The 18,054-nt window shown below is 39.8% G+C and overlaps 2 protein-coding genes across 4 annotated transcripts; both read left to right on the top strand.

Moving 5' to 3' along the window:
• Positions 1 to 4,151: 4,151 nt before the first annotated feature.
• On the top strand, positions 4,152 to 12,505 carry dhdds (dehydrodolichyl diphosphate synthase). 3 transcript variants are annotated; one of them, XM_080471235.1, is made up of 9 exons: positions 4,152 to 4,298; positions 4,593 to 4,673; positions 6,344 to 6,460; positions 6,554 to 6,696; positions 9,539 to 9,655; positions 9,861 to 9,962; positions 10,045 to 10,159; positions 11,114 to 11,221; positions 11,716 to 12,505. In XM_080471235.1, exons 2-9 carry the CDS (start codon positions 4,611 to 4,613, stop codon positions 11,956 to 11,958), a joined length of 1,008 nt encoding a protein of 335 aa, XP_080327361.1. In that variant the 5' UTR covers positions 4,152 to 4,298; positions 4,593 to 4,610; the 3' UTR covers positions 11,959 to 12,505. The 3 variants fall into 3 exon arrangements, with proteins under 3 accessions (XP_080327361.1, XP_080327362.1, XP_080327363.1); XM_080471236.1 differs by having other exon boundaries at positions 4,152 to 4,208; positions 11,716 to 12,453; XM_080471237.1 differs by having other exon boundaries at positions 4,152 to 4,196; positions 11,716 to 12,453.
• A 796-nt stretch (positions 12,506 to 13,301) lies between these two features.
• Positions 13,302 to 18,054, top strand: LOC308115107 (uncharacterized protein; the record flags this gene model as incomplete). The annotated part of the gene is made up of 7 exons (XM_080472456.1): positions 13,302 to 13,419; positions 14,687 to 14,882; positions 16,223 to 16,240; positions 16,421 to 16,450; positions 16,877 to 16,927; positions 17,109 to 17,165; positions 17,411 to 18,054. 7 exons carry the CDS (start codon positions 13,302 to 13,304, stop codon positions 17,445 to 17,447), a joined length of 507 nt encoding a protein of 168 aa, XP_080328582.1. The 3' UTR covers positions 17,448 to 18,054.

The following is an 18,054-nucleotide window of genomic DNA, read 5'->3' on the forward strand; positions in this document are numbered from 1 at the left end:
ATTTCCTTATGTTTTTCCTCATATATTATTGTTAACATCTGTTGGGAACTATAAAAAGCATAACTGTTGATGAATTTAAGTAATCTCTTCTTTGCAAAAGTTGAACATGAAGAACCCACAATCAGTTTGGGAGAATTCAATTCAATTCAATTCAATTCAATTCGATTCAATTCAATTCAATTCAGTTCGTTTATTTATATCACACCAAAAACAACACAATCATTTCAAGATACTTTTACAAATTAAAAACCAAGTATTCCACATTAGCCAGCTTAGGTGACAGTGGAAAGGAAAAACTGCCATTTAACAGCAATAAACCTACAGAACCAGACTCGGAGGTCGAGACTCTCTGCTGTTGAGGTTAAAGAGGTCATATCATACAGCTTTTCAACACTTTCACATGGGTCTTGTTGGTCCAAAAACATTGTATTCAAGGATTAATGCTCTAAATCCAGCTTTTCCTTGATTTTAATTTAAATTTTGGATCATATGAGCTGCATTCAGAATCTCCTATGTCTGTGAGAACTCGACTATCTCCCCCCACACATGTTCATCTTGGGAAGAGGAAGTCCTTCCCCTCGTGGTGCCATGTGCCAGAGCAGAGCTGCCTAATTGTGGGAGGGTCAATGAGAGGGCCTACCTTAATTAGGAATGGCTAAACCCCTGAAGACCCTAAATACGGTTTGATTTGTGATTCGTTGGTTGCGACACACACTTTTTAAAAACTGAAACAAGCCAGGGAGAGAGATAACAGATTTCCTTTATTTCTGGGGCGTATTTCCCAAATATGGAGACGCATATTACTTTTGGAAAACCATTGGAAAATTTATTTATCATAATATGACCCCTTTAAGAGATCGACACAGAGAGAAAAAACAACAAACAGAGAGCAACAATCAACACACAGATTGTCATGAATCCACTTGCTGCAGGAGATTCAGACCACGAACTTTCTGTTCCACTGACATAAATTCTGCAGGCAGAGATAGATGGATAGAGAGCACAGACTACAGGAGAGAGAAAGAATGTTTGTGACATGTAACAGTAAAACATCACTGTATGTGACTCAGGAAAGCTCAGTGTAGTAAAAGTCCCCCAGACGTCTAAACCTAAAGCAGCTTAACTAGAAAATGGCACAGCGTGGCCCAGCTGTAAGTTTTACTAACTTAAAAAGTCTTAAACCTAACCTTAAATGTAAAGACTGTGTCAGCCTCCTTAACTGAAACTGAGATCTGGTTCCACATGAGAGAAGCCTGATAGCCGAAAGCTCTGCCTCCCATTCTCCAGTTGTAAAACCCAGGAACCTTCAGTGAGCCAACACTGAAAACGAAGTGTTCTGCTAGGGTAACATGAAACTAATATTCTTTAAGCTTTTTTAAGTTAAAAGAAGGATTTAAAATTCTATTCTAGATTTAACAGGAAGCAACAAGGAGAAGCTAATATTGGAGCGACGTGATCTCACCTGCTGGTTGCAGTCAGGACTCTCGCTGCTGCATTTTGAGTGAATTAAAGATTTCTTAAGCAGTTATCAGGACACCCTGATAATAGGGAATAACAATAGTCCACCCTGGAAGTAAGAAATGCATGGATTCATTTCTCAGCATCACTCTGAGTCAACATGTTCCCGATTTTAAAGACATGCCCTCGAGATTAGAGAAGTGGATTTGGAATTGAACATTTGCAGGTTTGAATCCCATTGCTAATGGTTCACTATTGTGGGTCCCTGTGGCAGCCCACCCACTGTAACATGACTAGGATCAGTTCAATGCAGCAAAGTGATTCTCCAGCAGGGGATCGATGAAGTACATTTTCTTATTCATTTCTAGCATGCTTTTCCTATGCATGATGGATGATTTTCCTCCAGTTTCCCCTTGTTTCCTCCCACAGTCCAAATAAATGCATGTGAGGTTAATTGGTGATCCTAAAATGCCCATAGGTATGAATGTGGGTGTGTGGTTGTCTGTCTCTGTGTGTTTGCCGTGTGCTAGACTGGTGACCTGCTGAATTGAAAAATTACAGAATGAAAGTTTGAAACTGTGAGTTGAAGCAACACCAGTCCAACAAACACCCCAAGATGGTGTTGTAACCCCAAAGTGTTTATATTCAGAGTAAAGGAACACATTTTTACAGAATATAATAATGAAATTCTATTTTACATATAGTGTGCTATGAGGTTCCTTCAACTTTTTTTTTTTTTTTGTGTACTGGGTGTTGTGGGGTGTCGCCTACGTTTACAATGGTAAAAATGTGGGTCCCTCAAGATAAAGGTTGGGAATCACTGCATAGAAGATGAATGGATAGGCAATATTCAATCTCATATTTTCCAGTTATCAAAGCCTGTCATGGAGGGCCACTGTCAAACATGTGTTGAATGTCTCTCTGCTCCACTGTATCTAAATCTAACAAATTTGTTATGATGATTCATTATAGGTTAGTTACCACATTGGAGTGGAGAGAGATTAAAAACCTAACTTTGGCCTCTTCAGAGCCAAGAATAAAAAGTCAATCTACAATCAAACATGTAAAATGAAAAATGAGGACTGTACACATATCAGCCATAACGTTATTACCACTGACAGGTGACGTGAGTAGCAATCATCCAATCATCATTGCATCTGTCATTGGTTTTGCTATATATGCATAGGAATATTTTGTGCTCAAGTTTGATGTGTTTGAAGCAGGACATATGGACAAGTGTAAGGATTTGCCCGTCACTATTACACTTGTGGTTTTGCTCTGAATGTAGTTTATCATTAAAAATAATTTCCATTCCATTTATGAAAAATGTCCACATCATGGTTCCTTCTCATAATCAAAAGGGAGGAAAAAAAACATGCAAGGAAAATGAACCTCTCTGACCCACAGTATTTCCAACTGTGCAACCTGTCTTCAGCTCTCTGGCGCCCCCAAGAGGCGACCAGGACCGATACAGCCCAAACGCACAGTCCAGTTCTTGTCCATTATTCCATAAAATTGCTCGAATAGGCATAAAGACGTTTTTTTTTGTTTGTTTGTTTGTTTGTTTGTTTTCTTTGGTGTATGCAATTTCTGGTATAGTATTAATGCAAATGACAAGCCTCATCACATAGTTACCTTTTGCCTTGTTGATGCAGACCAGACACTCAGTTTTTGTGTTATTCCTCCTAAACCTTTTGTGTGTGGTATTTATTAAAACTGCTGTTGATGATGATGTTGTCTAGATTTTTGTATCCCTGCAAAGCACAACTCATCTTGTCATGGTCACACTAATTCTCGTGGTGACATGCATTTCCTTCTTTCAACAATTTAAAATCAACATAACAAAATAGTTTATTGTTGTCCAAGCTCGGGTCGTTCAAGTTTAATCATTTAGTTGTAAGGTAATTTACACAAAGCGTTGAAATTTAACTACTTGCATCAAGACATGAAGTAAGTGCTTACTCTTATACTAAATCGTATACTAAATCTTAAAAAAAACAACAACAAAACCTCAACAAACTAAAACAAAGACATGGAAGCATTGAATCAGGAAAATAAATACATAAAACCCTCTCACTGAAACTACTTTTACTCAATTAAATTGGGAGACAAATCTAGAGTGAAGTTTCAGGAATGACCATTTATCAGTTTGTATAATTGTGATTTAAACCTGGCCAATACTTATTGTTTCTACTCATATCAGAAGAAATCCAGAATGAAAAACAGATTATGAACGTGTTTCATAGGGATAAATTCTCCTGCCTTTGTAAAACGTGTACAGAGCAGACGTTCACAAGTTGAAATGTGGATCTTGTTCCTCAGTGACAGCTTTGGGACCTAAAAAAGCCTTTGAAAAAATGTTTTTGTTATATACCTCGGGAGGTAGATACTTGGAATTAAAAATAGTGTTCTGTATTCGTTCACTGTTGACTTAAAATATAAATTTTTTGCACTACTTTTGTTTATTAATTGACTTTCATTATACCAAATTTTTTTTGCTCTTAAAAGTCAAAAATGTACCCCTTACATTTTATTTTATTTTATTTTATTTTATTTTATTTTATTTTATTTTATTTTATTTTATTTTATTTTATTTTATTTTATTTTATTTTATTTTATTTTATTTCACAGTAGTCCATCATCTTCTTTTGAAAATCTTTCTCTCCTCTGGCCGGAAGTCGTCATCGCCGGACAGCGTCACCTGACTCTGATGCGGAAGTAGTCGTCATCGCAAGGCTGTGAGTTGGAAGGTCTGTGAAATGTGTTAAAAAGGGAGCAAAATGCGCAGAGATCCGCTCTGGCTTCAATAGTTTGAATGAAAGAAACAGTTTCCTTTGAGAGTGAGTGTCTCCCGCTCGGTTCGTGACTCAGTTTGTGTTTTTCCCCCGCCTCGGAGCAGTTTAGTTCATGCCATGTCTCGTGTTAACGGTGAAATCGATCAGAGGCTCATCTGGAGATCAAATATTTCTATTAACACATTGATAACACACTCTTATCAATTCGCAGTTAACGCAGACATTTGATTGTCATTTTTTTTTATCTCTCTGATTTACAGCAACAGTTTCTCGGCGAACATTAAGAAACCTTTTTTTTTTTTTTTTTTTAATTTAAATCGTATAATAAACCTTTTTCAGATCAGTCGAAGCCTGAAGATGTCGTGGATAAAAGAAGGAGAATTAAACCTCCTGGAAAGGATTTCTGCTAATGTCCTAAAGGTAAGCCTGTATTTGTGTATTTCAGATGCTTGCCAAATAATGTGTGCCACTCGGGTTATGTCAACACTTCCCCGAATAAACTGATTTTTATATCAAACAAAGATCATCGCACATTAAAGAGCACCTAATGAAGTTCTTGTTAAGATAGTACCGAGAAATGTTTTTCCCTTTTTGTTCAATCGGTGTGGCCTGAAGTGAACCTGTTTTGATTTATTGCAGTATTGCAAGTCGTGTTGATATTTCTACACAAACAAACCTGATTATTGCAACACTTTATTGCATCATTTTCTACAGCACATGATCTTTTTTTTTCTCCTTCTGTCTCCTGTTTCATCCTTCCTCACACCAATCGCCTTCACGTTCTTCCTCTCTGTGTCCATGAACCTCCTCACCAGCCTCCCTCTTCTCCTCATAATTCTCCCCACATGGGCTTTATATGTCACTTACATGCATCACCAAACCATCTCAACCTCTTTCGCTTTCACACCTTCAACTTTTGACATGAGCTGACCCTCTAATGTACTCATTTATAATCCTTTCTATTCTGGTCTCTCTCTGTGAAAACAGCTCTGCCGCCTCCAGTTCAGTCAAATTCAGGCTGCAAGATATTTTCCATAAATTGTGACGCGCTAAAAGATGATTGATTATTACACCTTTCACGCAATATTAAATGCTCATATTTGTTAAAGATTTAGGGAACTGAATTGCTATTTGATTGAATAATACAAATATAGTTTATCATTTGATTTAATAGGGTTAATATACAACCCTTCAGTTTCCTCTTGATGTTCAACTGGCATAAATTCTCCTACATTACTCAATAATCCAGTACGAATGAGTTCTTTAGTAGAAAGAAGGACATATTTTACAGCCCATCACTGAAGTTGCCCATCCCTGCTGCAGAGCCTTGTCTAGACCAGAGGTCTGCAACCATTATGAACCAAAAGAGCCATTTTTGTCACTTTCCACCAAATCAAGTTCATCAGGAGCCACAAAACACGTTTTAACCTTCAAAATAAGGCCGACAGCTTCTAAAATTTCATGTAGAGTTTAGAAGCAAAAACTGCTTTCATGAAGTTTCAATTACAATTCAGGATGGTAAACATTTCCTTCCATTTGACCCTGTTCTATCTGATTTGAGCAGCTTCAATATTTTATAATTTTTTTGGGACATTTTAGCTGTTTTTCCTCTTTTTAAGCAGTCTTTTTTTTTCTTCTTTGCTTTAACAAATTCTAGTCACTTCAGGGTTGATGTTTTATCCCTTTTTTTCCCCCCTTTTCCACGACTCTGCTGCTATATCCAGCAAGAGAGGCATTCAGCCACAACAAACAAAGCTTTTTCTTAAACCACTGTGTTCCTCTTTCAATTAAGGAAATCCGCGGATTCATAAAAATGCTTGTAATTGATGGAAACTGTTCATTACAATCACCCAAGGGTCAAGCTGAGATCTACTTTGTCATTTTTTAATGGAAAATATCTTTTTTTCTGAAGCTTTTCTTCAGTTTTAATAGTAAACTGGGAGTCGATTGTCAAAATTACTATTAGTAGTTTGGATTGTTTTGTCAACTATTTTTCAAATTCAATAGTCAAAACACTTCTTCTCTGTACTATCAGAATAAAGTGACATGTTTTTCTTATATATATATATTTCTATTCTTGTTTTTCTCAGGCGGGACCTATGCCTAAACATGTGGCCTTCATCATGGACGGAAATCGACGCTTCGCCCGTAAGAAAAACATGGAGCGCCAGGAAGGACACATGCAGGGCTTCAACAAACTGGCAGAGGTGACTCGAGACTTGAGATCTCAAACGTACACATCGTTCTAAACATGGCCCGGTTCCTCATGCGTGCGTCCGCCCTCTTCTCTTCTGGCTCAGACACTACGCTGGTGCAAGCACCTGAACATCCCCGAGGTGACGGTTTACGCCTTCAGCATCGAGAACTTCAAGCGCACCAAAGACGAGGTGGACGGCTTGATGGAGCTGGCCAGGCAGAAGTTCGAGAGGCTGCTGGAGGAACGGTGAGTATCAACCTTCCGCTCCGCTGGTATTTGTGTGGGACAAGTCACATTTTGTGGATCATATGATTCACAGCTTCCTTAAAGTAAAGCTGAGAGGAACAAAGTGCGGTTTTCAAGCACAGCGGCACGCTCAAATCCGTTTTCCACAGTCAGACTTGAGTTTTCAGGGTTGGTTTTGTCCTTAAGGTCACTGTTGGCGTTTCATTCTCAGTATATTTGAATTTCTAAACATCCACAGAGATCTTTTTCCAAAACCACTAAGATACCGAAACACTTCTCCCTACCCTCAGTCAGATTCGATGTAAACTGTTGGCTGGAAGGAAAAGCTCAATAGGAAGGGACAGTATTTGTTGTTTCCATTGGTATCTCGAATGACGTTGACTTTCTGTTTAATTCACAAGCAACAATTTTGGCTTTTTGTCTTTTCCTTCTATTTTTTTCAAAACTGTTCAAACAAAATATTCCCAAATCTTATTTTTCTGCACTTCCAAAAAGCGCCTCTAGATGTTGACCAAGACTTTTATTTTTTCAAAGGATTTCCCCATGCACTATTAGGAATAGTTACTTTTGCAGAAAAAAACCCCAATGTTGCAGTCATTTATATTTCCTTTTAGCGAAGCTATACCATTTCGGACACACCCCGGACCAGCAGCCACTCCGTACATAACAGAAAATTTACAGTCGCCAGCCAACCTAACTTTGGATTGTGTGAGGAAGCCCCAGAGGCAAACAGTCACACAGAGAGAATATGCAAATTCCGAGAGGCCCCGGCCTGGGTCTGGTCCAGGCAACAGTCGCTTATTTGAATGTCTTCCACCAGAGGCCATTTTTTTTTAAATGTGGATTCAGCCATTTTTCAGTGACGCTACTCTACAGCTTTTACTTTGTACAAAAACATGTCACATGTATTGCGCATAATCACAATTAGCCCCAGAATACATGTCTCGATATACTGCGTTACATCTTCAGGAAAAGGGGTGAAGTCGTATTGCAAACCTTATGAACATCGTATGACGACCATCAAAGACGTGGCTCACGATGTGTTGGGACTCAGTGGAAACTGGTTAAGACGGCTGTAGAACACATCAAGACGCTTCCTCTTCACTGTAACAGCCTGACGACATTCATCCAGATTGTTCAGCGACTGATCAACATCGTCTGAGCAAGAACTGTGATCTGGTGGCACGTCAGCAGGCGACAAGAGAGGCCAAGGTAAAAGGTGGCGCATCCAGATTTACTGGTTTTCATATCCCACCACGAGCAGGACTCTAGGGGACAAAAACGGCTTCAAAAGCTTGGAGGAGCGAAAAACCACTTAGGAATCACATGCAACCTCAATGACGTTCCAACCAAGTAGGTCATTTCATTGATTGATTTATTTTTGGGGAAATGACACTTTCTCAGCACAATACACACGTTTACTTGAAATGAAATATAGTAAAATAAAATCAAACGCCACATTTGGAGTAAATTTATTGTTTGACTAAATTTTGGTGACTTCTGCCGAACAGGATCGAAACCCACCGGTTATGAATCCCTGATTTATTATTCACTTTTTTAAATACTTCATTTCAAGAAGACATAATGAAGTAAATAAACACCTTTACATGCTACTTGTATACAATAATACCTATTTGAAAGAGTAAAACTGAACACAATCGAATATGTCAATAGATTTCGGTATATTTTTTTGTTTATTACCTGCATACTTTATTTTGGGAAAAAAAGGGAACCTGTTCCTACTTACAGTATTGTAGCGTGTACTGTATTTAAACTGAGTTTTAAATGGTTTTTGTCTCACAAGGAAAATGTTGCAATCCGATGCAGTGCAGCGCTTACTTTGAGGAAGGGAGGCTTTCCTGAAGCAAAGAGGGACAGACAGTCCGCCGTATGCGATTATGAAACTCCTTCAGCAGAAATTTGGTGCGTTTCGTTTTTTTTTTTTTTTTTTGCACAATCTTCCAAATTCCTGGAATAAAACCAAAACAACACCCCTCCCATTCGAGAGCAAGAATATTTAATAATCCATCCTGTGACGGGCATTCATTTGTGACACATGGTTTGAAATAAAAAAGAAGAAGAAGAAGAAATGCTTTGTTTCCAGAGCGATCTGACCAATATAGCAGCATAGTTACAACAATACACACAATTCATAAAAATACCCACTTCAGACTCGTTGGGAATTTCTCCTGGGTCGTGAGTTTTGATGGTTTTAAGGAGGGAAAGCCTTTTGTGAACCCGCTTCACTCCTGTGTATGTTGGGTTTTCTCCATCGACAGTCCAAAAACAGGCACTGCAGTATCATTTCCAATGCAGTATTAATGATACTTAAGACCAAAACGTAAAAAAAAAATGTCACGTAGAAGAAAAAGATAGGCGTGTTTTTAGGTGAGGAAATACATAAGTCCCAAAGCAGCAGAGGTTGGGAGACTATCCCAGTCAAATGTAAAACCTCATCCAATTTTCTTACAAACAAAATCAATGAAGTGGTGGAGAAGGTGGATGTGTGGGTGAGCAGCTCTGACTCCTGGGATCTGCACATGTGCTGAACCTGTCCACCTCATCTCTTGCTGTGGGACCGTTGATCTTCAAGAACCTGAACGACTTGTTCGTAAGGCTTCAGACCTTCTCGTCTTTGTTGAGACGAGCTTCCTCAAACGAATGTGACTGGACTAACCGCCGAGATGATAAACGGCAGCGCGGGACCACCGAGTGTTTGAAGGGACGAACTCACTGATTAGTCAGTGGAAATCCCTTCGTGTCCACAAGTGCGGATGCAGTCAATAGCCGGTTCTTGTTTTTGTTTCCTTTCCTCAGCGTTTGTCTCCTCTTTGTCTTGCAGGGACAACCTGGAGAAACACGGCGTTTGTGTCCGGGTGTTGGGCGACTTGAATATGTTGCCGCTTGACCTCCAGCAACTTATTGCCAAAGCCGTGATCACAACCAGGGATCACAACAAGTACGTCCGTCGCCGTGCGCTTCTGTTATGGCACAAACAATAAGGCAACTGACACACTGCGATAGAAGTCTCGATACATTTATTGTAATCGGTCACGAGGATGCAAATGTGAATGTGTTCAGTGCTCTCTCGCAGTCGACACACTTTATTATGTTTTGATGTCGATTTACGACCGCAGTGGCCGCGAATTTCTTGCTTTTTCCAGATGTTTTCTCAACGTGTGCTTTGCCTACACGTCGAGATATGAAATCACCAATGCAGTCAGGGAAATGGCCTGGGGAGTGGAGCAGAGCTTGATCAAATCCAGGTAAGACCCGGACGAAGCACCCGTAGGAGAAAAAAGAAAAAGCACCCGATGACGAGCCGCTTGTGTTTCCTCTGATGCTCAGCGACGTCTCGGAGGCGTTGCTGGGGGAGTGTCTGTACAGCAATAACTCCCCCAATCCTGACCTGCTCATCCGCACCTCCGGAGAGGTGCGCCTCAGCGACTTCCTTCTTTGGCAGGTGAGGACTGAGGAAAGAAAGAAAGACAAAGACATTTAATGAAGACGCTTTCTTCACTTTGCACATTTCCACTTTCCATTGTGTCAGATTTATGCGCTTCGTCAAAGGAGGAGGAGCTTGTTCCAGATTTGATTCACATTTTCAGCAGCCTTGACTCGGAGGCAACGTCTGCCTCGCCGGAGGTTCCTTTTTAGACCCCGAGAGATGATCTTGCAAAGAAAGAAAATCTTAAATTAATGCTAATTTTAGTTTACCTACTCAGGTTTTACTCAGGAACAGCTGCAATGACAGAAAGAAGAGCCAGTGCAGACGACAGGATTTCACATCTTTTTGTAGATTGACCAGAGAAATGTTGAAGTTTGGAAACAAAAAAAACAAAAAAAAATGAAGCTACAAATAGAAAACATGACTTTTTTTTTTCAGAATCTTACTGCTGTTTGCACCAGTGGGCATCATTTAAAAAGAATTAACTTTTTGTCAAGTGGTATTTAAGTGAGTTGGTGGGAAATATTGAATATAACTCCTCTCTTACATAGATCAAGAAGCAAATGGCCAATAATAATACAGACTATCAATAAACCTTAAGCATCTGTGAGAATGTATTGAATAATTTCACGAGGATTTGAAGTGATGAATTAGTCCAGAGATCTTTACCATTTTTTGGGGGGGGAAAGTCTGAACATTTCCCTTTTTTAAATGGGAAAGCATCTGTCAAAAGATATGGGTTAAAGTGATCAGCTGTAACAGCCTGATCTGCCTTTACCGATACTAATACAGGATTTCAGAGTTTTCTGAATCGCTCCCAGCTTTTAAAAATAAAGAGTTTTCCCGCAGTTTGAGGGTGAAATTTATGACAAAGTGCATTAACCCCTTTAACGATAACATGAGCTGTGAAAGCGCCTTTCAGCGAAACACTTTGACGCTTCATGTTGCTTTTCTCTCCTCCGTCTGCAGACCTCTCACTCCTGTCTGGTGTTTCAGTCGGTTCTCTGGCCCGAGTACTCGTTCTGGAACCTGTGCGAAGCCATCCTCCAATATCAGTTAAATCACAAATCCATCCAGGTGAGGCGCATTCGTCCAGCTGTTTTCTCAAAGTGAGACCTTCTACATTCGGAAAGTGCGAGAACGGTTTCAGATTATCCGACGGGAAATATACATTTCGAGAAGATCAATGTGTTTGTCTGCGGCCTCGTTACGTGTCGACTGAGCAACAATTCTGTCCAGTTTAGGACTTCAGTGTAAAATCTCTTTACTCCGTTTTAGCTCCGTTTTGCTGGGAATGATAATCCCTGCTGGGATTATCTGTGAAAACGGAAAATGTTTATTGTTGTAACGAAGTGGGGTCTGAAAACAAACCTAAACATGCTCAGCCTCATCACAGTTATTTCTGCAGCTCCATTAGTGTTTTTATTTTTTGTTTGTTTTTTTACATAGTGTATTTTCTTCAGGTTTGTGCTTCTAATTGTCATTTTCTTGGTCTGACGAGTGTATAACACGGGTCACGCTCATAAGCAGCGACCGGGTGTTGACAATGTGTTCTTGTGCGCGTGTTCCAGAAAGCTCGAGAGCTCCATCGAGAGCATCAGGCCCTCCAACAGCTGGAGGCAGACCGAGCCTGCGTCGCCGAGCACTTGCAGCATCACGGGAACGGAAAGCCCGCCGACGCCCAGAGGAGACAAGAGGCGCTGCAGCGCTGCGCCGCCTGCCGGGAAGAGCGAGTCCGAGACTTCCTACAAGCACTGAAGCACAAGAGAGACTCCTTCTTTAGCGACTTATGCAGTGAAACCGTCTCGGCCTAGGAAGGCCAGGGAGAACAGATCCTCCGTTTTGAAGTGGGGATGAGACCTCCCCTGTCCTCTTCCCAAAGAGGGTTTTTGTGTGGAAAAGACGGACGAGCACATCAGGAGCAGCTTCATCTTCACACAAGACCAGAGGGAGATTTTACCCCTATGGGGCTGTAGAGTAATCGTGATATTTATGATTGTAGATTTAAAAAAAAAAGAAAAAAAAAAGTCTAATCCGTGGAGATGTCTGGTCAAGATGTAGTTAAAAAAAAAAAAAAACTGTAACTTGTGAGTCAAATGCATGCTTTTGATTTGGAAGGTCAGCTTATGAGAGTGAAAGCTTCTGATTGTGTGTTTTCAGAACTTTTTCAAACGCACATCAACAGAAGCGTGTTCAGTTTCGGTGAACGAGGCGAGTGCTGGTGTCGAGTGTGATCTTGGTGAAATAACTATATTTTGACCAGCTTTCATAAGCAGAATAAAATGATAACTATATGTCAGCTATGATTGAAAGATGTGTGCATCATTCCTTTGTCTTCGTACGTATTAAAGTTCTTAATTCAACCATCTGGACAATCGGGTGGGCAAGAGCGGCACGTTAAAAAGAGTAGGCACGTTAAAAAGAGTAGGGGAGTAAACTAGGTTATGTAGAGGCAGGCCTGCTGCCAGTGACTGAGTATTGTCTTTAAGTTTGAAAAAAAAACAAATGCACATGAGACAATATCGTAAGTATCACAGCTTTAGGTGAGCTGGGACGTTGTCCTCTAACTGGAGGTAATTTCATGGTTGGTGTGGGACAAAAAGAAAATGCACAATTCAAAATATGTGTCGTTTCATTTCAAATATTGTAGAACGATACGAAACGGTTAGTGTTGCTCGTTTTTCCACATTTGTAAATGTCTAATTGAAGCTTTTGAATGAACTAAGAAACGATCAAATTGCTCCTGGCTTCTGGCCGGACATGACGGCAATTATGATCAGATTCACTTCAGGAAATAGAAGCAGTCAACAGGTTTTTGTCTGATGTTTATTCCCTGTGATACAAGCGGAAACATATTGCATTGGCCTGATATGACGACCAAATGTAGACGAGCAAAGTAAAAATGTCGCTAAGGTGATGCTGTTCAAGCAGCCAATGAGAAGAAAGTGTGGGACCACCTTGAACTGGTGGAAGTTATGTTCATTCTCATCATTTCAGCAGGGATGTGGTAAAAAAAAACAAAAAAACATTGTGTCCTTGAATGCACTTTCATGGGGGAAAACAGTGATTTTACATAACTTTATCTGCTAGAAGAAGCTCGGAGATACATTGATGAAAGCAGCAACGCCACAGGATCAAAATCCTCTTTCATCCCATTATGACCCGGGACTCTTCAGCCACCCATTCATCGTCTAGACCCGCTTTAACCAGATTAAGGTCGCGAGGGTCTGGAGTCCACACCAGTAAAGACTGGGCCCAAAGGCAGGTCATGCCCAGTATGGTGCTTTGAAAAGCCGCCGGAGACAGACGCCGCTCACTCAGTCTTTGCAAAGGGGAAAGAAAAGGCTATCCAAATAAAATCCAGACCAGTGCAGAGGGAACATGCAAATACCAAACTGAAAGAACCAGAGCTGGGAGCAGTGCTTAAGTGTGCGCGCAATTCTTACCCAATTTCTTTTTTTTTTTAAATAACCAGTGAGCATTGAAATGCAGACACATACACACAAAGGTGTGTGTCAACTTTCATCGCATCCTGCAATAAAGGGAGAAGAGTGAAAGGATGGGGATGCAAGTGTTACCTGAGGGATTAGACATAAGCTAAAAATAAATCAAACGTAATCCCATCTGTCTTCCATACCAACAAAAACCATGCTTTAACCAATGGACAGGTCGGCAGGGCAACACACACACACACACACACACACACACACACACACACACACACACACACACACACACACACACACACACACACACACACACACACACACACACACACACACATACCAGAAAACACACATGGAGAACATGTAAACTCTGCAGTACTCCAGATGTTCTCGCTGGGACATTGCAGCGCTGACCTCGCTTATTTGTATTCAGAGATGGGAAGAGTGTGGAAAATGTCTACTCGCATATAGCTCGTTATGTTTCTTAAATTGTACTCAACTAAAATGACTGCTCCCAAACAATACTCAGGGAGAAGTATTCAAAAACGGCGTCGTTTCTCCATCCATTGTCGACGGAAGGCATTTGATTTAATTTGATGGTCTGGAAAATAACAAAAAATGTTAAATGGTGGACCTTGAAAAACTTTCTCAAATATATAAATAGTACTTCATGAAATGTAATGTGAATAACTTGAAGTTGATACCTCCAAACCCTGACAACAGATCAGCTCTGATTACTCATTAGACAAACTAACTGCTGTTTGATGTATGTAAACATATCCACTAATTATGCAGCTTCCATTAGATAAATAGAATCAGTAAATAGAATCAGGTTGTACAAGAGAATTGATAAGTACTTGAGTAGATTTACGTAGTTTCATTCATGTACTCGATACAACAGTAACTTCAACAGGACGTGCTTCTTTCTGCACGAGATCTTTCAATGACGAGCCTACTCACTAGAAGCTGTTAAACACAGCGCCCCCGTGCGAAGCCACGCGGTACTGCTCCACTCGGTCCCCTGCCTCTTTAACAAGTGGGTGGCGCCTCAAGTCACGTGACTCAGCCCCCTCCAATGAGCGGTGGTCGAGTGCAGAACCGGTTCAGACCGGTTTCGTTCTTATATTTCACTGTATAAACTACAAAAACATTCGTTTGCATTACACATTCGCCATTTTACGTTCAGACCTGTCGCCTGTCGTCGGTTTTCCCTCCGAAAAAAAGCCCGTCTCACGGTTATATTTTTGTGAGCTTTTTGTTCCTTTTGCAGCAGCAACATGGGAAAAACAAAGGTAAGATTTTTTTTTATTGAATTTATTCCATGCTCGGGGTCTTGGTTTTGTGGGGAACTGGCGGGGATGAATGCTTTTCTGCGCCGGATTTTTTTCTGCATCAGAGGAACGTCATCATGCCTAATAAACGCTGGAGCAATGGCGCCTGATAACGGCGCTCTCTACGAGACCTTGTTGGAGGGGGGAAAAAAAAATAAAACATAAAAAAAAAAAACCGTAAAGTTTATTAGCAGGTTGAAAACGTCCGTTGGATCGTGTTGAAGTTAACCGTCAGGTCACGTTAAGCGTTGCGCAGCCGTTGACATTGCGCTGCGCTGTGCAGCGTTTCTGTCACCGTGTTTTCCCTCCATGGCGGGAGGCTGGGCGAAAATATTGACAGCTTTTAAACGCAGCAGCGACGCTTCCACGCGCGCCGCCGTTTGTGGTTTTAGTTTAAGTCTTTGCCTCAACAGAATTGCATAACCTTCCGTTAAAAATGCGTTGGGACCTCGTTGGGCGAACGCTTATCAACATATTAAAATAGATCTGAGCGGACAACCTGCGAAATAGAGGAAGGAGTTGGGGGAGGGGATTTTTTTTTTTTTTTTTTTTGTAATCCGTTTTGAATCGGAAAAGTCGGCTTGTCCGTGCATGTTGCTTCAAAACAGGGTTTTCGACCCAGATTTTTCTTTTAATCTCGAGTTGATGCGACACACTTCAAAAGGAATCGAAAGATATATTATTTAATGATAATTTCATTCTATTTAGCAGTTAATTAAATAAAAAAATAATTTAATAAAAGGCAAAATTGCAGAGCGATTATATTGTGCAAATGCAGAGACGTAATACGACTCGTGTCAGTTTGCATAATTAGCTTTTTTGTTTTAAATGATGCACATCATGTCGATGGGTTTCAAATGCATATTCGACGTTTTATGTTGCGTCATCACACTAAATGAACTATATATTTTGTGTTTTAATGTAAAATGCGACCGTGGTCGTCTCCCAATCTGGGCAGGCTCGCGTATCGCTGCATTTATTGTGCAGCCACAGATTAGTAACGTCCTAATCTTATCAGTTGGCCCACAGCTGTCTGTCGGCGCGCACTGATACAAAACAAAGGAAGCTGTCAGGGCGCCAAGGCGTTGTCATGGTGACCGCTCTGCCCGAATTCGAATTCAAAAACGCGCGGGAAGTTCTTTGTCGCCTCAACAATCAGGAGGCCAGTTTTCTTTTTTTACACGCAGATGTTTTCAGATCATTTTCGCTTGTGCAATTAAAAACACGATTAGGTTGTTACTTTTGGTTTTTGTAATCTTATTCACAATGTAATTTTTGTTTTTCTTTTCTTTCTCTTTCAGACAACTGTGCCCCCTGAGGTTTGTTGGATATCAATTGACTGTTTAATATTTATTATGAAAAAAAACTAAACAAAAAAGATACAAAAACAAATCAATTTAGTTGTGATGTTTGGTATTATTCATGCATGTTTATGTAAACTAAAGCTCTGTTGTTTCAATGCACAATAAAGCAAAGTCTATTTTCTCTTGTCCCCATAGAACCAAAGACGCTCCCCCCGAGTGGCAGCGGTAAGTTACTTACAAAAATGTGAAATAATTCAAATGGTTCCCAAATTAATCCAAAAGTAGTAATTCAATAATATATTTAAAATGTATTTTCTGTCATTAAAAAATATATTTTACCTTGAAGATGCTGGTCTCGGTGAATGTCGTTCATGTTTAAATACAATGTAGGCAGACAGAAAGGATGGTCCAGATAAAAACAGTGCACTGTGATCTAAAGTGCAATCAATTCGAATAGTTCGTCTCTATTATCTTTTTTAAATAGTTATTCAACTGCTATCCATAGTCTATATTTCAAGGATTCTCTTTAATACATAACTCCTCCCTGTTAGTTTATTCATTTTAGGAGTCAGTTCATTGTGCTAACAGCCAAAACACTTGAAATAACAACTTTTGTTTTCAACTGAATGTATGTATCTCTTTTTTCTTTAGCAAAAACCTAGAGCTACTGCTGTGGAGACCAAGAAGAGAGCCGCTCCCAAGGTAAGAAAAAACTAACAAAGAACACCGAAACACCATCAACCACTATATAAAGCAAGAATTTAAAACCACCAAGTTGATGTCCCAATGTTCGAGTCAGTGTGGCTCATTGAATATGCAATAACTGAACACTAGATGGCGCTGTGATCTTTTGGTCTGGTCTTTGTGTTGTGGTTTTCTGCAGAAGGCAGCCAAAGCTAAGAAGGCCAAGCCAGCTGAGAATGGAAGCACCAAGGCTGAGGTTTGTACTTTCAAAGAGACTGACCTTCTGTTGTAAATGTAAAAACTTTTTTAAATACATTTGAAAAATGTCATTTTATTCAACTCAATAAAACTGAAGAAAATATTCAATTACAAAGAAAGTAAATATGCACATTAACTTTTTTTTATACATCTTAAAATTGCAGCTACTGTGAAGTTGTGGTTGCGTCGACATAGTGAGTTATAGTCATCTAACATTACTTGTGTCTTGCTTTCTGCCTCCAGGAGCCCAAGGCTGAAGCCACTGAAGCCAAATGAATAACAGCTCACATGCTCACTCTGTGTACTTGGTGATTGTACAGTTTTAAATAAGTATTTTTTACCAAGTTTTATATTACAAATGTCATTTATAGGTTTGTTTTCGGCTTGCACTTGATGTAACAAGTTTGTTTTCACGTTCATATCTCATTTTATATCCATTTTAAAAACAAGTTCCGTCCATATCTTGTAGACGTGGCATTTATAGATTGTCTAATCCAGTTTTTCTTCTTTTTTTGAACTGCTGATTAATAGTTATATTCCAACAAGTTGTATTTTGAGTCTAATTTTAAACATAAGGCAGCTAAAGCAAATAAAACTTTGCAGGAGAAGAGAAATTTTGGCTTTGTATCTTCTTGTATTTTGATGTTGAACTAATAAAAGAGTTGCTTACCAAATGTTTTGAAACACTGTATGTCCATATAAGACTTAGTGAGTAAAGAAAAGAAAAATGCCACGACAAACTGTTATTAGGTCAAAAGTTTGCATCCCAAAATCATGTAATCTGTAAACCCGGTCCTCTGAAGGAAGCTTCTGTTAAGTTATGTTTCTGAAAGCTTTTCTGACTTTAATGGTTGATCTAAGTGTTGAATAAAAATGTCAAAACGTGA

The sequence above is a fragment of the Lipophrys pholis genome (assembly GCF_963383615.2).
Source record: "Lipophrys pholis genome assembly, chromosome: 9".
NCBI classification, from domain to species: Eukaryota; Metazoa; Chordata; class Actinopteri; order Blenniiformes; family Blenniidae; genus Lipophrys; species Lipophrys pholis.